This window comes from Varroa destructor, unplaced genomic scaffold (genome assembly GCF_002443255.2).
Source record: "Varroa destructor unplaced genomic scaffold, Vdes_3.0 BEIS01000004.1, whole genome shotgun sequence".
NCBI lineage: Eukaryota > Metazoa > Arthropoda > Arachnida > Mesostigmata > Varroidae > Varroa > Varroa destructor.
This window is the reverse complement of record NW_019211457.1, coordinates 28891755-28917178: the sequence shown is the minus strand read 5'-3', so window position 1 is coordinate 28917178 and position 25424 is coordinate 28891755. Positions and strand designations below refer to the sequence as shown.

Sequence of the window (25424 nt, the reverse complement as noted above, 5' to 3'; positions counted from 1 at the left end):
TAATGGTAAACTGAAGTGTAATGGTATTTTGCTTCGTGTGCCTAACGATTGGTTTGTTGATCCCGAGAGCTTCGTGTAAATATGAAGCGTTTCGTTCAACGTCAAGGAGTGCTGATATTCGCGTCTGCGAGACGATCACAGCTGTACGAACTTTCTTCATGCTTTAAGCCGGTACTAATTACTTCACGTGGCCGCGGCAGTGCGGCGAAGTTTGTCAAGTTGAAATCAGGCTGTGCTTAAAGATCAAAATTTACGATGGTCTGTGGCATTGAGAATGCAACAGGGGCGAATCGAAGAAAAAAAAAAACCTATAAAATGGCATCTATTCGAGTAAAAGGCTTCATGATGACATATGTTCGAGATAACTGTCTTAAGATATTTGGTAGGCCTTGTCTCGTCCGGCGTTCGGCCAACCTATCAGGTATTCCACAGATCCCTTTTCGAGTACGGTACGTCTAATGATCTGACGTCTAATGAGTGTTTTTCCGCACGTCTGTTGGCGTACAGTAAACGTTGTCACTGGCGGCTGGCCTCTTCCACATTTTTCACATCCTATCTTAACGCTGTTGCGCTTCCATTTTGTTGTTTGTTTATACATACAAATCTCTTTTACAGATCCAGTCAGTAGAGGTTTGTCTAGGCACCGATCCTTTACCTTTGTTTTATCGATCACTGTGCCGTTGCGCGATTTCGCCTAGTACCGCCATTAAATCGAACGTTCCATCAAACCCTACGATGAAGAAGCAGCCAATGGTCATAGCGTCATTGCTACAAACAAATGAAAATCAAGTGGCGGCAGCAGCTGCAATGCCGCGAATTATGAATGACTCGATGGAGTGACGGACGCGTCCCGATTCTAATTATTCTGAAGTTCGCTGTGGATGTGCGAGCGGTCGCCGCCGTACAGCATGAAAGCACAGATCACCAATGGCAGCAGTGCTTGATGATCACATACTTTGTTTCTGCTGTTGCATTTTGCCAGTGTCTTCGACGCTTTTTTTATTATCCCTCATGATCCTGATTAATGACTGTCCGATCAAGGTACGCGCCGACCGAGATCTCGCGGTTATCGTTATTTTTTGAGTCGAATTGCAGCTGCAGGTCCAGCAGCTCAATGTTGTACATACAGAGAAACGCAGACACCGTACACGCGTACATATCCTTTAGCGTAATACTGCCACGACTGATATCTGTTGTCCGAAATGGCTGTCGTTTTAGTGGTATCGCTGAATCGGTCATGTTGCTTGTTCTGTTACAGAAAAAGAAAATGGGGCAACACAGGCTCATTCCCCAACCTGTCTACCTATACCGTTAGGATGTTCTGAATTCGGCTTCCGATGACTTTCACTAAGTGACGAACATGCCTGTATAAAGATGAGTACGACAGATGTCAGTTATGGGCGTCGGTGCTATTTGGACCAATATTCGACGCAGAAATAAAGACAGGTTTAGTCATCGATGCAAACCACAAACGTGTCCATAGTGCAACATCGCTAGGGCTGGGTCTTGTTGGAAGTGGTCAAGAGGCTTCGGTCCGGAGAAATCGGTGGGCCCGTTTTTACCAAACGCTGTGATAAAAGGATCCAAATGCAATAGAATCACTGATGCTACGCTAAAATATGGACAACAGTAATTCATGTATATTTTAAATTGTACGCGAATTTATGCGTCGTCATGTGGCCATATCCCTTCACAGCCACAGAATATCGGTGTTTAAGATCCGTTTTCATAATAAAACGAAGAGATATTTGGTTATCTTCTATCGTGGATTATAGAACTGTGTATACACTGTTGGGACCGTAAACAATTACCCCTACGGATTTTTCTATTTGCAACTAGAAAAATGTGGACCCATACGAAATTTTTGCTTGCATTTTCCCATCTTTTAGTGATGCCACGTTCTAATAGACAAAAAACTATCGCCAACTTGTGGGTATACTGCACCATTCGAAGCGAAGCTTCTGCTATATGTCTTCGATGTTTTGGTCTCAGCATGTCAATTTAATTTAAAAAATTCGTTCTTTATGACAGTGACAATGGAAAAATTAAGTGTGTATGAATAATAAGGGCAAATGACGTTACGCAAACGGTTTACGAGGGGCAATTTCTTTGAGAATGAACATCCAAAGCTGTACTCTAACACGTGTAACTGTTCATGTACAGGGTAGTCAGGGCTTTTTGGAACAGTATCTAAATAGAAACAAGTATTCCAACGAGGTTTTTTACCCGTACGTCAAGTGTCAGGTATGGCGGACATGTTTATTCAATATAACTACTGTTCATATCATTGGCAGTTTATATTAAAATACTTATTAGCTATCTTCAGAATGATCTTCTATATCTTTTTTAGTAATAGTCCTGAAATAGATGATATTAGCAAGTGCAGACACGGTAAGGATCACTAAAATACGCAAGCGCAGATGCTCGTACGAAGACCTTCGGTCGTTGTATTCCGAAGACGAACATTTACCCTCCGTCATGCTGACTCGAAAAAAGTATTTCTAAATTTAAAAGAAGCATTGCGCATACATATATTGATATGTATATATATATATATATATATATATATACACATACTGTATCAAGTTAACTAGAAAATAGCTCTAACAGCTTTTGTGATCGTAGAAAAATATCACTATGACGAATGTGACATATTAGCAAAGAAAACTGGGTTTGGGCTTAACGCTTAACGATAGATTATAGTATAAACTGGCGCTGCCTCGCGGACCTACGACAACATATGCTGGAGCGCCCCCCGACGCCCGTGAGCAGGACGCCAAGGCCGCTCACCAGTGTACTGAAGAACCAGTTACCTCATACCTTAACAGGAAACGAATTAAAATTGCTTTCATAACATAACCTGAGTAAAAATCGTAATTATAAACAAGTTAAAAATAATAATCGTGGCTCACCTTCTATCCCATTGAAATCATTGCAGCATTATTTCGAACGGTGTTTCAATAATAATTTGAAATACATTACGTAGTATTTTAAATAAGCGGCTCTTTATTGACATGCTACATCTTAGTGTACTATCTTACTTTTGTCTGTGTCTATGTTGGTATGTATGAGCAAGCGTAACTTTATTACAATATGTTTTTTGTGTTTAGCTTTCGTTCGGTTGGCTCACGTTGGATCGCCTGATATATCTGATAATAACAATCACATCGAGAAAATTGTACGACCACAATAAGAAGTGACTGTATTATTTATAATAACTTATATGAGGCTCTCTCGTCTGACTTGCTGAGGGTGGGTGTGTATCTGACATGATGCTGACGTACCTAAACATGAGCGTGCATGTCCATTCCGTACTTATATTGTTTAAGCGTTCACCGTACTCGTATTAAGGTGATCGCGCTCAACGGGCTCAGAAAGCGACGTGCCACATAGGCGGACACGTGCTAACATTACTACCTCACTAAAGGTTTAGATAGATAGCTGACGTGGTGTGTCCTCTCTTGTTTTCTATTGAGAACACCTATTCTGTTAGCGTGTTTCGTCTGTGTCTATGTTCGCAGCTAGCTGGATAGCCCAGAGCTACCGTTTCTATAGTGATTAGTTCGCCGCTGGTGCCTAGAGATGATCTCTAGGTGTTGATAGTATTGTTTCTGATAATTGTTACCGTTGTCTGTAGCTGAATCGCTATAGGCGTTCCTGTTCTTAGTTTTTTCTCCGTCTAAGAGCATACCATTAGCACCATAAGCCAACAACGAGCGGTTATCGTCGACCATTTGTTTCGACACGAGAAGCAGCTAGCTTGTTGTCCGCCTATATGGACCACTTGAGTCCATGATACTAGCCCGCATTAGCAGGATCCGACATCGGACACCGTATGGCTCGCTCACCCAACTATATGGATCAGCTCGGAACAGCCTGGAACTACTGTTTTTGCTATGAAACAATTAGTACCGCCGCGTCGAACGATAGCGCGCACGGTTAGATCTAACATACTACGCCACCGCCTCAGTCAACTAATAAAGCTGGCTCCAGAGAAAAAGGTAGGGAGTTGAGTTGACAGAAAAAGCAGAGCGTTAATTGTGATCATGGGGCCGCACGGCGTACAGAGTGGTAAGAACGAGCGTGGTCCGGTGGCTTACGGCCGTCGGTTGCGTTCCAGTCAGTAAAAAAAAATTGACGACGTTCAATGATTGATGATTTTTTACTGATTGGCTGAGCTTATTTTTGTCGATCGGGCATTTTTCTATTTCTATTTACAACATTCAGTTATTTATCAGATATTTTATTGTGGTTCACTTCGAAATGGTTTGGAATCGACCTCTATTATTCCGACTAGAAAATCTATGAGGTTATACACATACCGTGATTAACTCAGGGTTCTACCTGTTGTCGAATATCCTTTCGTCGTCATTTTGTCCTTCACGACATTAACTTTTTGCTTAAATTGATCCAACTATGATGACTGTGTTACCGTTGCACTGGAAGGTGTTCATTTCCAGAAAACCAGATCTAGCATGTCCCGCTAAACGGGCGACTTTCTTTTTCATCATTTGGTCGCTCGCTACAAGCTTCCGTGCTTTCCTATTACGATGTACCACACTATCATATAGCACGCTGAATCATCCACAACCTGCACTATCGAAGTTTTAACTGCTTTTTTCGCATCTTATGCTCATAAATGAGCCGAACTGTTCAACTTTCCCTATGACGACACAAGTCAACTTCCTTTGCAGCGTCTTGTTAGCACACCACATTGTGGCGGCCGAGTTAGACAGCCGACGAAATTGTCATGTAACTCTAATAAGCGTGTCTGTGGCTCATGTGCTGCCCGTTCCACTCTCGCGCTTAAATCTGGCGCCTTTTATCTGTTTTCACAATTGCCGCCACAACACGTACAAGATGAACAGTCTCAGCTGCCCACCTATGCGCTTCGCAAGCATCCATCTGCATCGTTTGTAGCAATACGGTTTTCTATTATTGCCTCGAACTCACAGGGCCATCTGCGATCGCTACCAGATGTATGGTAATTCGATGCAAAACGCTTGTAGTTGTTGGTGTTTTAACTAAGCTGCACCTACACAATGCGACAGCCATGTACAGAATGCGTGTTGCGGTCGACAATGGTAGTGTCACCCATAAGCTAAATAAACCTTCCTGCAACAGCGAGTCCGTGGTGATGGTAAATACTTCGTAAATGGAACAGTCTCCGTTCTAGGACTGATTTGGTCCAATGACTTAATAACGGTGTCCCGCTAGAACCTCAGTAGGAAGCACCTTTAAGTCAATCTCTCAAACTTTAAGCGCCTCTTATAATAATAATGACGCTTAGTAATCTTGGGGGGTAGTCAAAGGTGTGGCTGAAGTACGTTGGCGTATCTTTAGTTCTTGAATCGCGTTCCGTAACGCGTTTGTCGGGCTCGGTTGATGAAAATGGATGATTATGGAATTCAAAAAGCATGAAGTGGAATAGCCGACTCGCCCATGATAGGGGCCTGATCCGTCGATATTGTTGGGGAACTAGCCTGGATTGGTACCATCGATATCTTAGAGGCAAATTGTTGGCATTTTTGTTCCTGGTCACTGAAAGCAGTCATCAACTCCCAGGCGGAGGAGCCTCGTAAATGAATGCTTACAGCATCTTAGAACTTGACAGCGAATCAAACATGCTCTGCCCTATCGGCTCTGTGCTATCTTTATGTAAGTGACTATTATTTTGACAGTTTATTTCTATCGCGATAAGGCTGAAATTTTAAACATCTCTGGAAATCTTATACGATTCGGTTATTGGTAACAATCCTTAGTTTGATTTTAGCAAATTCTCCGCTACAGTCCGCTCCGTCTTAGTAATATCGGCAAAGGCATAGCTTACATCTATGTACGGTCAAGTATGGCTTCGCGAGGATTAAACAAAGTGCTGCGAACGAAAACTTTTTGTATGGAAGAGTATTTACTGAATTCTAGGGCTTTTGGAAGTAAATATATTGTATCAGAACATCTGCAATGGATCGAGGATGCGGAACCTTGGAAAATACCACACAGATCGCCAATATTGGTAGCAGCCTAGTATATTGCCTAGTATATATAATAAAAACTAAAAATTAGTTAATTATAAAATGACAAGATGCTGCTGGGTGCCTTAATTAATAGTAATAGTAACAATATTCTCAAGTACAATCCAATGAAAAATTGAGAAAATTAACAATGGATGTTTTTGTGTGGAATTTCTGTAGTAGAATTATGATTATACATTTAATAACGCTTTACCGAGTAACAACAACAGTCAAATGCTATAGGGCTTTGCATGTTGTTCGGAGGTGCTACTGGGTTATGGAACCGAGGTGAATTTGTTGAACTTCTGTAGTTCCTAAAAAGCCCTTGGCGTAACAAACCCAAATACGTTAACATGTCCATAAATTGAAAAAGCACTGCCTTTCGCATTAGCCCCTATTGACACTAGCACTAATACTGAAGCAAGAATAAGCAAAGATAGGTATACGCATCTCAGGGGTGGTAGTTTACAATCCAGTTAAGGTGGAACAAAAGAGGCAACCTACAATATAGGTGGCAAACATGTAGGTTAACGGTCATTCATGTCTAATAAAGGTAAACAGATAGTGATTACTAAAACTATTTACATAGCCTACAAAGATGGCGGCACTACACCAGTCGTTCAGAGTAAGGCTCGTGGTGATATCTGTTTATCAGTGTCTGCATATTTATTTTTTTTCTGAAATTAACCTATGGACATGGTTTTCTAGTGTGCACTGGCTACTTAGTGACAATAGTGTCTAGTATTTAGTATGCTTGATAATCTTCCTGAAAAATGCTTCCTAAAATTAGGATCCTCTTATCTGAGTCCTCTGTGTGCCTGTAATAAAATCCAAATATCACTCGCACGACGTCTTTTACATAATTGCTTATATACGCTATATCGATGTCCGTAAGAAACGAGTGACGTATTTTTCATGTACAACCGTTTCAAGAGCAATGGCCGTACTTAGGCCCTATTAACACTGGTACTGAAAGCAACAGTTCGACCTTAACGAGCCCGGCCAAAAATATTGAGTCACTCGTTTAGAATGCTTTGCTAGCTTTTTGGTAAATCTATTTGGAAATCTAAGCTGTGATTCATACGGACTACGCAATGGAAGCATCATAAACACTTAGTAAATCCACGTATTAGGTATACGATTCCAAAAACTCTGTAGAGATTGCGTTATTACTTAATCGGTTACTTTTGACTTAGGGAAAACCTGAAATATCTTTGTATTTGACTTTTTTTTTTTTTGTTATTAACTCAATTAACACCTAAATGATACTGCTTTTACAGAAAACTGGTCACTCAGCAACACATACATACATATAAAATGATCGTTCATTTGGGTTATTCAGCAACGTATTTTCTTATCGTATTTAAAACAAGCATAACCTTAAAAGTATAAACATGAATGAATGTTTTTATTTATTTATTTAAACAGCATCATTTGTTGCATACTCGTTACGATCTGAATAGCCTGCTATGTTCAATCCGTGCGGATGTGCTATCCGTGTAAAAATAGAAAAAACGTCAAGTTTTACTATAGCGTCACTTATTAATCTATCGTCACAAAATTATTATAAATTTTCTCACTAACGACTGGTTAGTAAGTGTCAAACTGACCCCCCGGTGTCTACACACTAAGGTAGATTGCACAACTGGGTCTTGTTGTAAGATCCTGTTTATCCTTTATCGGCTCTTAATCGACAGAGCAACAACTGCTCTGAGAGCTCGTAAATATCTGGCTCCTTGGGAGTCAATGCGTATTAGTTGAACAACAGGATCATCGTTGCCTCATTCGTATTCTGCGATTTTCGACAATACTCTGCTTAGAACAGCGGACGACTTCAGATTGGCTGTGACTTTGGCAGATTAACAATATTATCTAGCTAACAATCATAATTAATAGCACTATCTAGTTGTGCATCCGAGGTGCTAAGTTGATGTGTTACTTAAGTTGAGGCTAGGCTCAGGAATAATAGTCATATTGACAAGATCGGCACCCCTTCGCCTGAAGATGTTGGACTCGGCGATTATTAAGAGACAAGTTTTGTCGATACAGACTACAGTGCCTTTCAAATAACAGGTTAAATCTAGTTTAGCAGCCGTCTCCGATAATGAGATGAATGAAGCCTTATAGGAAGGTTTTTTGTCATCGGAAGATGACACAACCTTAAAGTGGCTCTGGCCAACTTGGCAGTCACTAAATACATAGAGAACACGCGAGGTTCATCTGTGTACACTGTAGATGCTAGAAGGACTTGTACATTTATTAATGTACGTACATTTGGTTCAATGAGGTGCATGCTCTCCTACACGCTAGACAGGGGGGTAAAACCCGCCGACGATAATTTCTATATGCTTTAATAATTCGGCAGGAATTTTGTAAAGTGTAAGCCAGAATTTCGTATACTACTGTGTCGTTGCATAATCGGTAACATCGCACGGCGCGAGATCACTTAAGTGATTTGCAAACAAAAAAATCGGTGGCCCTATTCTGAAATACGACAACAAAAAAAGTTTGCCAATTGTTTCGTGTAACGTTTTCAATCTGTCGTCGTGTAGCTGACTTATCGTGCGTGCTTATACCGTTATTATTCATTGGTTTAGTGCTGAGGGGTTTATTTTAAGCCAAACCTGTGTCGCAGTCGAATTTATTTAATTCAAGCACTTTTATCTTGTACCTTCTCTATGTTGTGCTTGCAAAAAAATAGTGCTTTGTAATGGGCACATCTCCGTGTGTTGCTAGGACACTCCGAATGTCCTTCTCAAATATGTCAAAAAAGTTTGTTGCAGTACAGCGTACCTATCCTGTGGCCTGTGGTCCTGGCTTCCAGCAAGGGAAAATGGCTGAATAATCGCTTTTTAAGACGCATATATATATATATATATATATATATATATATATATATATATATATATATATATATATGGCAAAAGAAGCCTTCTCTTTTTATTAGCTCCGGCCGATTTTTACAATGGTTTGGCGTAACTTTGTCCACTAAGAGCAGAGGTCCAAATCAGTCGTTTAGCGAGGCGGCAACAACTTATAATGCATGAATCGATTCAAGTCCTATCCAACACATACTGTCATGTTGTCGTTAGTCTGGGCTTTACCACCGATTAAAGAGCACGTTTTTATTTGCGGATGATTACCCCACGTAATCTACTCTTCATCATCACCCGTAGTCTATTGCTTTAGAAATGACCTAATGTCATTCCGTTTCTGTAAAGTTTCCCAGATGAAGCACGATCGAGTTCTTATTCTTAGACCTCAACTCATGTGACATCAAACTTTTCTGTAACTAGCTTCCTTCAAAGGGCTTAACGCTACTTAATAATGCTTAGTTCCCCGCGATATCATGGCTATTTACGTGTCCGTGCTGCCCAACTTCCGGAACCGTTTCATCATTTTTTTCGGCAGCATGACGGTATTCACACTGCTAATGAATATATCATCACCTCAATAAATAATTGGAAAAACATCATAGTTCATTCAGCTTGATACACTACTACATATAAACAATGAAGTCATCAATAGGAAGTATTATAGGTTTTGCCAAACGCTATCAAAGGACTTACGTTTTTACGCATGTGTTCGCAAATGAAGTTACTCTTCCTAACAAACACAGCTAAATCACCCCGTTTTATACCGAACTTTTTACGCGTGCCCACCTTCCGACATTCGTTGCTCGCAGTGGGGTACAACGTCCCGAAAGTATAGTCTGAAACGTATAAATCAGTCACCGGGTCCCCTATTTGGCATTCGATCGCTATGCTAAATGTACAAAAAATATTAAAATAAATACTGACCCAGGACGAAGAATAAGAGATTCGCGTAAACTGAGTTGAGACTGCGCTAGAACATACAAGCCGAAGCCTCATCGTGCTACATACCTAGTTGTGAGGCGTGTTTTCCGTACGTTAACCTTTAAAAGGACTAGCGTAAGATTGATTAATAACAAATTTTATTTGAAATTGACTGAGAAGAAGATTTATGGTACAAACTGGATTAACTACGTCAGTAGTGATACACCATTACCAGAGTACCACAGTGTTTTAATATTAGTCTGTAATGAACGAATAGAGCTATATAAACGAAAACGCCGGACGAACACATCCAGTTCTACTTCCATGTCTAAATCATCATCATCCAGTAATAATTCAAATACGGCATATTTTTGCACGTTTATTACATCGAATCGAAGTTATTTTTCATTCCAAAGAAAGCATTAGTCGACGAAAAAAACACCGAAAGTATTTATGCCGCACATATTTCTTCCCCGGCGAATCTTGCCATAACCATTGACACCCCATTTGTCGCCCCATGAGTTCTTAATGATCCAGTAGTCCTTTCCTTGCTGGGTACCGTAGCCGACAAGGAGGACTGCGTGGTTAGGACGAGCATTGACAGATTCGTCGTTATCATAGACACCGTCTCCAAGGTCATCGAAAAAGCGTTTCCATTTGTTATCTGCGGCTAAGGCAATAATTAAGGGTCCCTTCGAAACAAGGATCTCACGGATTCTGTTCTCATCACGAACCCTAATGTGCCTGACATGGAGCTTGCCTTTGACCACATTGTTGATGGGCTCATAAAGCATGCACGACCCATGCCTTCCGTTTTTGCCAGAAGTATAAGGGTAAGTATTCTCCAAGACAATATCCTTGCTATTATAGTACTGGAGGACGGCAGAGGGCCATCCACCCCTGCATCCATTGTTGAATCTTCCGCCTGCATAGGTTTTGTAGGAGCAGTCAATAATATCTTGTTCAGAGAGGTCGAGGTCCATCTGATTCTTCCACTTTATGTAGGATTCGAGAAGAGAAGCTGCTGAAAAGGCGTAGCAAGATCCGCAGTACCGTTGGTTCTTGACGGGGGTAAGGATTCCCTGCTCTCTCCAATCAAAGCTTTCGGGAAGGCCGGGCATCATCTCAAGATCTACGTGGGGAATCTCCGAGGCGTTGACGGCGGGCACAAAGCCAAGAGCATATTTGCGGAACTCCTCGTGGGTCAGATCTGAGTACTGGCTATGTTGGCGAGAATAGGATTCTTGACCAGCAGCATACCGGACATTGTGAGCCTCAATCTCGGCATCCTTTTTCAAGAAGGCTTCCATTCGTTCAGGCTCCTCATGAGGAGGGTGCTGTTTCGCTGAAAAAGAACAGAAAAAAAAAATTTGCCCTATGAACCCTTTAAGACTACAATACTCTATCTACGACCCTAAGTCTCAATTTAATAGTATTACAGACTGACGAGGGATTCCCTGTATCAACAGCGAGTATTTCCGTTCGGTCAGGTGCAGACGCTTACCATGTTGGACTTTGAAGTTTTCCCACTTGGCCAGAACTGTCGGGTTGGCAAGAGCTCTGGAAAGCAGCAGAGCAAAGACGCATGTCGAGGAAGGCCTCATTTTAGGTACATTCCACTTTTGAAAGGAGTTAGTTCCAATGGAGTCTTAAATATGTTAGCGAACAATAAGTGATCGCTCATAGGATGTGACTACTCAGCACACTGACTAAAATCATGCGGATCATCGACCAGCATTTCCGTAAAATGGCAAACACTATTCTCAAAATGATACGCCACTTCTGGTAAATATTTGTCAGCCCTACCTCTATACATAAAATTCGAGATATATATACATATACATATATTCGATATGTTCGAATATATATTCGAGAGTCTAGTCTTTCTCAAAGTAAGCTTTTAGACAGTACATTTCCTGGCGCTTAATCTTTCCGTTATAGATTTGTTATTAATAATACTGTTATTAAAAATCGTAATCGGTCACCTTCTGGAATAAGCTTGAACTTCTTAGAAGTTCAAAAGCTTTAAAAAAGTATCTTCGAGAGATATACACCGATGCATCAGCTTCTTCTCCATCTCTTGTATGCGAGCTATCAGTCAAATGATACCCTGTAACGGTATTTATCTGATATGAAAAAAGTATCATCCATTCAATATCAACGGCAATAACTTACACTTAAAAACTCTGTGAAATACATCCCTCCTTGCATCTCCACTCACGGTCGTATGTAAAATAGATTTATATGGTTCATTCTTTTATGTACTTTAACTTGTGTGTCCGACTGAATTTGTCTGATACAGCAATAACATTCTACGTTTCTTCCACCAAGAAAACATAGCTCACTATTCGCATACGTAGTTACAAACGTCTTACCAAATTATGCTTTGCTTGAACTTTGCGATGCACGGGTATCAACGCCTCATACATACGGTATATCTCATCGACTTGTTTTTTTTTTTATTTATCGTTTTGTCTTTCTAACTCCTTTCAAAGAATCTCTGAAACGACAGCTGAGTCTAGCCATGGGTTCACCGAAGGTTGGCGTCTAGAACTTTTTTCTTTAATGGTAAGTCAAACTACTAATACTAAAATTGACAATCAAGGGCACTTGAATTCAAGTCCAAGGAGCTGATAAAAATAACTTATGCATCGCTGTGTCAATTGTGTAAATCTATTTGGGATTTGGTAAGTTTCTCTAGGAATTCAAGATAAGAACTTTTTAGGAATATCAATGTTCTGTACAAAGCAATATCCGTCCTCTCCAAGTTACAGTCAGACATACGACAAACTTAACGACAAGTGGCCAATGCGTATTTCTGTTTAGTAAAAGAGATACATCTTGCTGTTGAGAAACCCTATTAGCGATCATCTCTTATTTCGAGTAGAGCGGTCATAGCCCCCCAAGCTTAACAATTCTGTGCAATGTATTAGCCGTGTGCGATTTTTACACTGTCGTGTGCGGCCCGAAGACATTGGTCTGTCTAACAACGTATCCAGATCAAGTATTTCAGCTGTTTCCATCAGATGGCCGTATCTAATCTGTTGAAGGAAGACCAAATCCTTTCAGTGACACCTTTAAAATCAGTCTATGTTTGCAGCATGTCATTTTCAGAAATACCGCTAATCTCGCCATTTTATATTTTACTGGGGACAAGGTCATATCGATTGGATTCGAGCCTCGTCAACGGCTCATTGCATTCTATCTAGTCTTAGTCAGCAAGGAGAGATCGTGACGAATTATGATTGGGGATAACCTTTGCCAGTTAACATAGTTATTGATGGCAATGGTTTATCAGACCTCGGTATATCCATCAGTGTCGTAAGTTCTTACGCACCTAGAATTTTTCGTTATGCGCAGAGTCTCTCAGTAGATTTCGCATGGGTTTTTTGAAGGTGTTCCGTAGAGCCTTTTACAAGAGCAAAGGATCATAATTTACTGACGAGGGCTCACTGTCTCGTCAAAGGACAGTCTAGAATGAATGGAATTCCCTCTGCTCACTAAACATTATACTAAACGGCGACATAGTTAATGAAGAAAAGGTTCCCCTTAAAAAAAAACTATTCCAGAATGCAATGTCTCGACATTGGCGTGAGTGACGTAAGACACTGGACCAATATCGCGCAGTACTATGGTGTGAGCTTAGATGATTAAAGATGCACGCTTAATTTTATACTAGTCGGTCGAGCCTGCATCTGACCCCAAGGTAGGTAATTAAATGAATCAGTACGTGAGTATTTAATTATAAGAAAAGCATTTAAAAAGACGCGCCTACAGGACAACTGAAACGAAGACAGCGAGGCAGCTAACGAAAAGGCGTGCAGGATTAAATTAGGCCCAGAAGTCCATTACGCAGCGGGGGATCAGCCGTTGGCTTTTAGGAAAAAGGATTGCAGTGTGAAATAACCATTTTTCGATTCGCGAGGGCACTTGCAGAATAAAGAGGAACAAGATGAAGATGATGATTTATCGGGATTGTCAGTCGTCTAAGAATCTTTTTAATTCTAACGCGGTGCGCAGCCACAACGAATATAAGTTCGTGTATAATTTCAGTTAAACTTCACTTACTTAGTTTTGTTGATAATAGCTAAATGCTTTATGTTTCTTTTTTCACGTACCTCAAGGTTCGAGTGAGTATACAGAAACATTAAACCACTTTGCGTCGTATGGTTTATAGGCGTCTTGTGGTGTTCATACAGCTTTGTCTAAAAGATCCGCTCGGTCCTCCTCTGCTACCATCTTTAGGGAGTCTGGAAAATCTCTTGAACTAATTTTACAAGATCATCGCAACTTTTCTGCGTACAATCATAGATATTAACCATATCATGCCAATTTATTTGCTAGTTCATGTATGTATTTGATAAGACACACCCGTTCCATAATTGTAGGTCGAAGTTATCCCCTACGTTAGATTCACGAGCTTTATGTCCGGTACTGCTTTGGCTACGTGTTACTTAGTACAAGGTCAAGTGTGTCTACGATCGCCTAGGATCGCGCCTAGGTCACTGCGGGCGCGTATGTTTACTCCGTTAACGTGTGACGTCAAAGCAATTGATCGGAAACAAAATTTAAAGAACCTACAAGTACTTGATTATAGCAAAAGAAGGTTATAGTGACTGCGCTCAGCCCGCGTTGTACGTATTTGTTTCACTTCGTTGATTGACCGGGGGATGAATAGGTATGCTACCTTCACATACATCAGATTTCAGTGTTGAAACCTGTGCGTTTCGACATCCGTGACAATTTTGAACCTGAAAGTCGTCTCTGCAAAGGACCTATCGAATCCGAGCATTTTTTTTCCCGGATTTTTTAGTCGATATCTAGTTCGAAGTCTAGACGATGACTTGTCTTTGCCGCTGTAGTTTCGATACGACAGATCGAATTTTCGATCTTCTGTGACTCACTACATTTTACCTGCTAACAGCTTGAGTGAACAATTTAATTTGAAATTAGGGAAAAAAAAACAATGCTTGTTGTATTAAACGACCTAAGCAGACTCTATTTCACCTTGAGCCATTGTCTTTGTTAAGTTTTATTTAAATATGTTTAGACACATATTATACGGTGCAACATGTGACATTTTGTGTTGATTTTGTGCCATTTTTTTGAGGATACGCGCCCATATATATGGTAGTAAATTGTTTTCCGGAAAACTGTCAGTTAGGCTTGACAGTTAGCGAAGAATGATCCGACAAAAAGTTTAAAGGTTGTATGCCCAGAACCTTTCCGGACTCTACCTAGTCGTTAAGGCATGCTATTCAATCAATGAACGTACGTCGCCACCCTGAGCCGATATTCGTATGATCATTACAATATAGGTACACTTTTTTACCTTTTTGCAACTTCTAGTAAGCAAGTTCATCGATTATAATAGGCAAACTATATATTCCAGTGACTTCTGAGATCGATTCTAGATTGATAGATTTATAGAGGATCGTGTTAGGAGATAAATAATTAGTTTTGTGCCTGATCATCGCAGCCAATATTCAACATGAATTTCTTCTTTGGGAATAGGCATAAGATATGTACAGTATAAACCATTAGGCTTAAAGAAACATCCGCCTCGCAGGTAGTCTGGCAGCAACCAAAATGAAGCGCATAAGATGTAAGTTTCTAGGAAACTTTAGGTTTTGTGTAAGTTACATAGTTCTAACTTTATAGTTAGTTGTTATTTGATCTTGGAAAACTCATGCATTGTGTGCCTTGATACGCAAGGAAGGTACGACACCCCTTTCGGAAAGTAGCGTTGAAAATGCCTGTGTTGAAAAAATGTTAGACTTTATAGTTATAGACACTGATTTTCCCCAGCGGCTGAATTTTACATTTTAGAACTTACTCACTTGTTAATTACAGTAAACTATATCTGGTTTCGGAAATTTCTTCTTGTTTCACAGAAGGTATGGCTGCGCTTTTACCTGACACAAGTATGGTCCAGTAACGATATTAGTACACTTATATTGATAATAATTACATTGATTCCGATGGTCAGTTCGAACCGTAGCAGAATCAAGGTTAAACTTATAACGAACATTTTTGAAACAACAAAGAGAAAAAGTATAAAATACCGTGTATTGTATACAACTAAATCAGTGTTTTTTTGTAGGACAACGGTGAAAATTCATTTTAAAGAAAGGAGCATGTCAACTCCAACAAACATTCTAATTTAGGATGATGATAGTCATTATTTTTTCAATGGGCCTTTAAGTGTGCGCTAGTTATTTATCGGTTTCTGATCAAAACAACACGAGGTGAATGTACATAGCTATTAATCGTAGCGCTGACCATTGATTTATCAATAATTGACCCGTCAAAAAGCTAAAAAATCATTTTGCATCAACCTGCAGCAACTACCTCAGTGTTATATTGTAAAATAATCGGCTCTCTACTGGTCACCATTCCGCTCTAGTAACCTAGTCAAACGCACGGAGGCGCCTACGCATTAGCGACTATGCGATGGAATAAAGAGGCAATTTGCTAAATATCTTGAGTCGGGGGGATCAATAGGACCTACTTCGATATGTCCTTCGTCAGCTCGTTGCCATCAATCAAACAAAAGGCCGTCGCTTCTACAGCCGACGTTGATATCTCCGTTACATCAGACACCGACACAAAAGAACAAAGGTAAAGCGCGTGAAAGAAACCTAGACCAAAATACTATGCGACACTAGTGAAGAAGAAGACGGCGAGTACTAAGATGGTGGCCACGGCTCCACTCAAGCTGTAGGCACCCGAGTGTGGGTGGACATTGGCGATTGGTACAAATAACGATGGAGAGAGCGGTGCCGCCACGTAATTGTGAGAATAATAATGAAACGTCCTGCAATCCAACAAATGAAAGTCAGGACGCGGGTATTCGAGGAGACAAACGAACGCAAACAGGCCTGATAGGACGAGACAGCAGCGGACAAGAGGGAGTCGTCCCAAGTAGCAAAACTGTGCGAAAAAGATGAAGCGGTCGGTTCATTGAGTCGCTAATGGAAGTCTCACGTTCGTATACTATGCATTATTTACTATGATTTGACTAGCAGCGGAGAGGGGTGTCCAAATGCCCATTCTAACCCCCCAACATAAGCCTAGCTGCGGTAGTCAGCGTTATCCCAGCTTTCCAATATTATCCCTCATCGCAGGCGTCTACCGCATACCCACATCGACTTTTGTTCCACCATCTATGGCCGAAGCGGTCGGTGGCACCGTGATGCTTCTAGCCTCGTCCATTATCTGTCGTCGATACTCCCTTTATTTTATCGAGATCGCAATACGTATTGCGAATGCTGAGGCTATTCCGAAGACGCGCGAAGCTGGTGAAGAGTTGGCGGGAAGATGCTAAGCTGACGGTAAGATAATCTCGAAGCCAAGATGGCTCAACTCAATCTATAGGGAACGAAGGCTGAGACTAAGGATATGTAAGAGACACCACTCGATTATTGAACATCATCATACGGTTGCAGTCTCTTCCTTTGCTTTTATCATGGATGTATTTTGATGTGTTTTGGCTGCGGTCTTACCTGCTACACTGGGCATGATAAGCAGATATATAAACAGGCATGATTTTGGAGAGAAGAGTTTCCATAATATTACCGTACTTGCACACGGATGCAACAGATGTATTTGTAGTAGAAGAGCTGAACGCACGTAGATAGCATTAGAATGACTAAAGCTATACAGAGTTTTGCTACGTATTTTCTAATTGTATTAATCTCGGCTGGTCAACCGATCGTTACAAACACGAGCGACTGCATGAAAAACACGTTTTTTTTGAACGTAACGAAAAAATGACACCCGCTATAGACTTCTTGTATCACCCGTGTTATGGAGCGATAGACGAGAAGCGGTAACAGTGCGCAGTCAATTGAAGATGTGAATTGCATTCCAGAATTTTCGACGTAAAAATGTTGAGGATATAGCAGCAATAATAGGGCAATTAGGTGTTCGTCCTGTTAAAATCTGTACAAGAGTAGGCTCTTTATTAATATTCATCTTGTAGCCATATTCGTATTTATCCGGCAATATCTCCTAGTAAACATGACCAGGGTTAATGTCAAAAACGACCTTCTTTTATTACTTTGTAACACTTGTATGCATCTATAAACACTACACCGGACGAAGAAGCCAATCAACCTGATACAGTATGGTTTGGGTTTGTGTTACATTACCTCAGTCAACCCCACTGACTTCTATCATTCCTTCGTTATGTAGCTTAATTTCGTCTTATTTCTCGCCATACATTTTATCTTAGGGTTGCTCGCGTCCATCGGCACACGCAAATCTGTTCCATACGGCCACGTGTTGTTCTCGTGTTCCTTACTAATCTAATCCTAAGCGTCCTGTTTCTGACGTGCTTACCTAACCGTCCTTAATGTTCGTAATAACCAAGTTGCAGTAGTAGCAGCGGTTTCACACGTGTAGGTTTTTTTTTTGCTAGACAGACTCAATCATGGTTTCTGTCGTTTGTGTCATAAAGGCGCTGTCCTTAGGTCTCGACGCGCCTCACTCACCTTACTCACAAAGGTGACGTCCAGTGGAGCCTAGAATGAGCGAAACAGAAACTTGGCCAAGCAAAGACGACGTAATTCTTTAGAGTGGCAACATAACGTCGCTGTAGTTGTACCCAGCGCCGTTGCTTCTGCTGCTACTGACTAGTCTTTTGAGGTCCACTATGAAATGGCGTCATCATGGCCACGCCAGTAAAGGGAGCCTGTGGAATTTGTGGGTCCTAATGGCTTTTTTTAACTAAGAGACGAAGTAAGTGCTATGGACCCCTGCGTGTTATCCTATCTAAAATTTCAATCCCTAGAAATACTGAAGGCAAAGTCAGAACGTAAGTACCGACCGTTCAGAGCAAGGAAAGGATCCTTTTTACGGCCTTACCGGCTATACACGACACACAACACGTGCCGTATGGCTAACAAATCATCAACCAGTCAACATGGTGGGACCGTCTCACACCGTATGACGCTGTTAACTGACTTTCATCCACGCGAACGTTAAGGGAGACGCTGGCCACTATGCTACGTATTACCCTTGATAAAAAGATCAGCAATAACAATGCACTCAGAGCAACAACGGTCTTGATATAGGCACGGATGCTAACGCAATAACAGCTAGGGAAACAACGATAGCTTAATCAAGGGTACTTTGGTCATATTTCCTGCCCAGAAGACACTGTTACATAAAGGCAGTTAACGATATAGTGTTGTATCGTGTTGTTGGGCAGGATCAACTTGATAATATCCAATGCCATATATATATAAATAGTTCCAAGTTAAACAAATACCTAGGGTTTTCTAGAACAGTATAAGTTGGCAAAAAAATACTGACAGTGAAATATACACTTAGCTCAAAAATACTCAAATAATGAGGTAATCATTCTTGTTGGTAATCTATAATTTTTTATGCTGCATATCTGTAGGCGTATCTAATAATCTACACAAGTACATACTTGGCCCACAAGTGTTAGGAAATCCTTTATTAAATTTCCTCCTAAATTATGCACATCAACAAAACCTTGGGCGCCGTTATTATGCAGAAGATAGCAATATGTCGCTTGCCTCCCCGAGTGGGCCGGCCAATCGTACCCAGCATCGACTGGAACCGAAAGCATTTTCAGACCTTCTTAAAACATCGTCATCTACTCCGGCTTGTTCGGTGCGTTGTTTTTCGGCTCTAAAAGTCCTAGTGGCGAGCGCACCGTTCTTACAGTAGCAAACTTCGATCCAAACCTGGCAAAAAGATCTTGAGAGGGCCTTACTTTCTCCGTTTCAGCAAGGACATGGTCTCCTATGTCCTTCCACGGTCTGTGTACGGTACCCAGGGGCATGTTTATCGACCACTTGTTTCTTGTATTTTTCGGCTGACAACGAACAACGATGTGCGCGACCTATTCAACTATAATGAATCAGATATGCTAAACGATACAAGTCCTGTTCCACTAAAGTTTTTAATTATAAGCCTTTGTGTGGTAGTATTGTTTTGTCGAAAATAATAACTTCAGAATAGGAATAGAATCGTTTTTGGAGCAGCTTCTCAAAACGGTGGAATCAGCAGTAAAATTAATCCAATATGAAACAGACAATTTTATATTAATGCTATCGAAGAACAAAAGAAACTCAGTAATTTCTAAAGCGCTCACTAACAGTCATTACTTGAATTCTGGAACCCGTTAAGAAGTCTACTCCCTGTGGCACGATGGCGAGCAAATCGGATTAACCTCTGATAGGGGATTAGAATATTTTTTTGGCAAGATAGCCATTCCAGGGTGTGTTATTACAAAAAGTGCCTCTTTCACCGCCTGGTCACAGTACATTGGTTACGAGAATTCGCTCTATAAGACGACAGTTTTACAAACCCTGGCGGGTTCGATACTTAGTTAAGGAAGTAAGATCTATATGAGTTGTCTATTTTAATCCACCACAAAGTTAATTGTTGATCAGCTGTATAATATTTGTACACCACTATTATACCTGCAAAATTAACTTAAAATCAGTACGTACAACGCCTGGAAAAATATGTCTATTGCCTGCTTCTAGCCGAAACTGCGATAAACACCCCAAGAATGAAGCTTGCGTTCGCTTTACAACTTTTACTCTACCTAGTATAATGGTCCGCGGTCCACACCGTGAACGACAGCGTGCTCGCAACGTGACGGCTGGTAGATAGGCAAGCGTCGTTAAATTTGACTTTTTTTTAGCTGTTTGCATTGGCGGTACATTTGGCAGTTGGGCATAATGATCTCGCAACATTGGCATTTACTATCATAAGAAGACTATCGAAAAATGTTGATGTGATGTATCTGAACTCTGAAAAACTAACGTGATGAGCACTTGACTGGATCGTGGGGCGTACGGCAAGTCCCATCTGGGGCAAAATATAGTAACTCTGCTTCTTTCTTCGATAGGTCTATGTAGGGTATGTGAGTGCATCACGTCAGCCTTGTACGAACTGCTCTCATATGGAAATGCATATTCTTTTCTTGGACGGGATGTTGAATTTAAATGCGCCGCTCCCTGTGGTGCCTTTGTAGACTGCTATGATTTATGCGATTTTATATGAGTTCATTCAATGTCGGTTTCTGTGTAGGTATAATTGTCTATCAGTGAGCGGCCATTGTTTTCAGCGGGTCTGGCGGACTATGCCTAGACTTACGCAGCTTATAGGAGTCTAGTTCGGCTTAATTGTCCCTATACGAGTAGCTAGTCCTTGATGTTCAATGTTTGGTGGGTTGAAAATTGATAGAAGAAATGAAGGTAGTAGAAGGTTCGTCATTCCCCAGTCACAAGTATTGTCTGTTTCTGTAAACTCCTGTGACACTTCGAGTGCGTTTTCATATGTTTCTAATCTCGGCTGTCAACACAATGTCCGATAGGTTTTCCACTGAGTCACATTCTCAGCAAAGGCCAGTGTGGTTGAATGCGAATTGTCTTATGTATGTATCGTAGGCCTGATTTGCTAATTTTTTGCCGTCTCAAACTGAGTAAAACAGGCTAAACACTTCTCGAACATTATGGCTATCTGACGGCTCAACTCTGACACTGCGTTAAGGCCGACGCTGTGTAAACCTGTGTTTACGATTATTTTGCCGACTGTTCTAACGAAACCGTTGACCTTTCTATTTCATTAGTTGTTATGCAGAGCGTCGACTACGTGTCTAATCTGTTTGAACTAACAAGCTGAGTGTCTGTTATTTGGACCGTCTGCGCCTGTTCTAATGGTGCTGTTACTTCGGTAACCCTCTGTCATCTGTATGTAAATGGTCGACGATGATTCAAGCAAGACGTACCTTCTCAAACGAAGTTAGCTTAGTAAATCACTTCTCCTTACCTTATTGTTTTATTTAGAAATATTCCGAACATTGCTTGGCCTTAGATATCCGACAGCTTTTGCATCGGGGAAGCCAACATCTATTGGTTCGATCTACCAGCCCCATATCATATCCCCAGTACCGCCACGATCGATATCACCGGGTGGGTGTGATGTGGCTATACGGCGTGAAGTTTGGGTTTGATTTAAAATGAGATGACGTCATTATTGTCCGTTTCCAATATCTTAGTCCGCAGATTGTAACAAAAATATTTGGTGTCTCGGGTTCGAATCCGGGGCCATTTTTATTGTAATATATTTTTTGTTGCTAAATCACCGCTCGCAAATTGGCCTGACTAATGGCGCGCAGAGCAATAGCCCTGCAGTATAGGATTATTGTACTTCGACGAGATCCGTCAATGGATCAGACATCTCGCGGTGACGATGCTCGATCTTTTATCACATTCCGAGTCCGCGTTTGTGTGGTTTACTTCTAGCGAATGTCGACTTAGTTATACGGCTTGAGATTTCTTGGAATAAATAAGGTGCAACTATGAGATAAGGTTAAGGGCTTTTGAAATATATCTTCAGATGCTTTGAATCACTTCAATCATAGTACGTGTTTTTCAAGTAGTAGTAGTAGTAGTAAATAGCGTGCCGTATATGTTGATTTATCGTTTACCAGCAGCGAATCCCCTAGTCTATGGTCAGTTGCATAAGTTAAGTTACAACCGGATTACCAGTGCTGAAGCACGCCAATGTCGGTAGTTTTCTTTTATTTCAGTAAAAGCTGCTGTCTCTGCTGATTTTGCCAGTAACGACGTCTTCAAGCCAACTGACCCTGGGATAGCTACGTCCACAACCATAGGGCCGCTTCTGAGCCCTTCATAAGCCTGTACTTGGTTTTCCTCTGTGTCTAAAGTTATGCTTTCAGGAAGTCTATATATTCAGTGTCTTTTGGGTGTTCAGAAAGTTGTGAAAGGCTTAACATTGTAAAATATGATTCGCTTTTAGTGCTAAGTGCTGACAATACATTTGCTCTGTCACAATGATTTGGAGTATCGTTTAGGGGCGGGTGTTGACTGACAGAATTTCGAACGATGCTCTTAACCGTTGCACTTAAATCTATTGCAATTTATAACTTACTCTGGATATGTAAACGACTACGAGGTTGGAGACTACTCCGCTTGAGGATCAACATCACGACCGATTTTTCGCGTGATCCACAGTGAACCTCGTAAATGTCGAGCTCATGGTGACTGTTGTATCAACTCGATCTTTTACGGTTGTGCATTGTGGTACGGTTGTGATAACTTACTGAGCTCTTCCGTTACTGCCATCCAGGAGTGTGTTATGTCGACCACTTTATCGGTTTATCACGGAATTAGTCCTTCACTCAACGTTCGCATAGTTCTCATATAAGATCTATTCTTGCTCTTGTATTGTTGACCCCACAGCCATTGCATCGTACATCTTAAACACGGTAATATTCTCGTTGTATATGTAGTTTTTTTTATGAAGCTGTTTAGGCTCGTATAGTACACCTATATCGAGGAGTGTTGACGTGTAGATTCCGTTTGAAGATCCAGATTATTATCCATATTTAAAGAAAGAATCATGTTCTGGGGTTGAACCCAAACTTTGAGACTCTTTCCCTCGTACTTCCTTATAAACCTTAAGACGCCATGCGTTTACTTCTCTCTCTTGACCTGAAAATAATGTGCTTCTTTTTGCGACGATCACAGTTTGGCCCCACGTAGGCCACTTACTTGAGCACATCTGCAATGCTAAAGTTGTTCTTCATTTGATTACTCGCTTGTGTCTATGCTTCAGTTAATCGTAAGACAGCCGCTTATTCAGTTTGCGCCTTATCCCCTATGATAGGGTGCTTGGGGAGTACTTAGTTAGGTGGGATATTCTTTCAACGTCTTCATATGTTTCCGCAATCCTCCCGATAGCTTTGCTTGAGATATTTTCATAATCTGCTTTTCGAAACATGTATTCAAATGTTAATGTTTCGAGTTTTAGTTCCAGTGTTGCTGTTACACATAGCTTCAGACAACGGGCCCCAGCACGAAGCGAAGGCGTGTCCTTTCCGGGTTTTGAACTTAAACCACCTCAGGTCTCTTTAAATTTTAAGGTAAGTATCTCACCATCACAAAGAATGTCAAGGACCATCAGTTTATCCACAATAGCGTTTATTCATCCGTGTCACTCGATGGCTCTTCAAAAGCGCTGGTTTGCGTTCACGAATACTTACCGGAAAAAACGCGCTATAAAGAAGAGCCGAGTCTGCATATGACATTTCATAGGGCATAATCCAGTTACGAGTCCAAGGTGACCATCCGTTTCTCTGATCGGTTTGCCTCGCTCATCATCAACTTACATATGGCGTTCTTCTGGTTAGCTCTTCTTGCCCTTCCCGATGGTGCGGTTAGTCTGTGTTGTTTTTACTTTCTCTCTCACCACATTGTGACAGGTCCCTTAAAGGCCACTTCTGGTCTAATCGGGCTAAATCACGTTAACGTGTGAATGGTATTGTAATTGCAATGCAACGAACTCTGCACTTTAATATCTTGTATACTATTGCTGTTATTTGTAGCGGAAACATTGACGTCATTTTTCAACGGCAGTTTAAGTAGATGAAAACCTGCCCCTTAAGCCTACAGCCGACACTGAATAGTAATGAAGCCTTAAAGTGTTCCACACAGGTTCCTTTGACTTAAATTAACTTTCGAATAGTAGTTGATGATATCTCGTTAGAACAAAGATCTCAACTTTCATTTAAACATATCCTGTTTACTCTAACAGTCGAACGTGCGGCGAACGCTCTTCTCAAAGTCACCGACTAATGAACAACCAACGGCATGACCTAACTGAAAGAACAATATAAGTCGTCTTTCTTAGCAGGAAAAATTCCCGGCTCGAGTGAGATGGGTCGGGCAAAAGCCAAAATCACCCACCACAACAACTGTGAGAGCAGCAGCGGTAGTCGTTATAGTATTGCAATCAGATGCAGAAAACATAGCGCTTCCCCTACGAAAGTACGGAAGCGTGCGATAACCATAGGCGTCGCTAAGACGCTAACGAGTCTAGGAAACTAATGATGTTTGCTAATGCGATGAACGTCGGCATTGGACTCTGGACGGACCAGCCCGCTCGAGTACCGGGAAACTGCCAAGCCCCCGTTGATAGTTGCCAAGTGGACGGTAGTTCGCGGTGGTTAAAAGAGCCGTGCTGCAACGATGCCTCTTCGCCTAAGGAGCGTGCTACGACGTAGAATTCTCGCGTCTTAAAGCTGTGTGTGTAGGCTACTATCTCATCTTGTCCGCCTTGTTCGAGTACTGTAATTCTAGCGATGGTAGCAGCAGGCAGCTTTTCCAACCACCGCCATCGATAACGAGTCAGCCTAGGAAGCAGGCTGCCCAATAGGCGGGCTAGTTACTTGATGTTTGCGAGGCTGCTTTTCTGATGTACACAACCCGTCCCCTTCTTCATTCGACCTCTTCCTGCATTGCGGGCGGCCGTTTTGACGTTACCGATTTCATGGGCAGCATTTCATATTAGCTTAGAGTTCTGCACCTTTTTTACAGCTTCTCATCGATGTTCTACAACCTATGACCACGGAAGGTATACAGAGTACATAGGCATACAGTTTCCCGGTTGTACTTTAGCATAGGCCCTGTTGAATTATAAGTGAATCTGGAAAGGCCAAAGAAGGAAAAGTAGGTGCCAAAAAAAACGGCCCCCACCCGAGCGGATTAAAGTCAACAGTTGTCAACAGTTCTCAAGCAGTTGCCAGGGGCGTGGTCAGTACTTT

General features: G+C 41.3%; 2 protein-coding genes across 4 annotated transcripts in view; both read right to left on the bottom strand.

Moving 5' to 3' along the window:
* The window catches only part of LOC111248935 (uncharacterized), a 165133-nt gene extending 160264 nt beyond the window's left edge, over positions 1–4869 (bottom strand). The window contains exon 1 of one of the 3 annotated variants that reach the window (XM_086989108.1): positions 4323–4869. The gene's annotated coding sequence lies outside the window, so the exon portion shown is untranslated. The remainder of the gene's footprint in view (positions 1–4322) is intronic. The other 2 variants (XM_086989110.1, XM_086989119.1) reach the window with 2 other exon arrangements.
* A 5080-nt stretch (positions 4870–9949) lies between these two features.
* On the bottom strand, positions 9950–11470 carry LOC111248979 (crustapain-like). The gene is made up of 2 exons (XM_022802192.2): positions 11313–11470; positions 9950–11153 (listed from the first exon to the last, which is right to left on the bottom strand). Exons 1-2 carry the CDS (start codon positions 11410–11412, stop codon positions 10231–10233), a joined length of 1023 nt encoding a protein of 340 aa, XP_022657927.2. The 5' UTR covers positions 11413–11470; the 3' UTR covers positions 9950–10230.
* Between the last annotated feature and the right edge of the window lie 13954 nt (positions 11471–25424).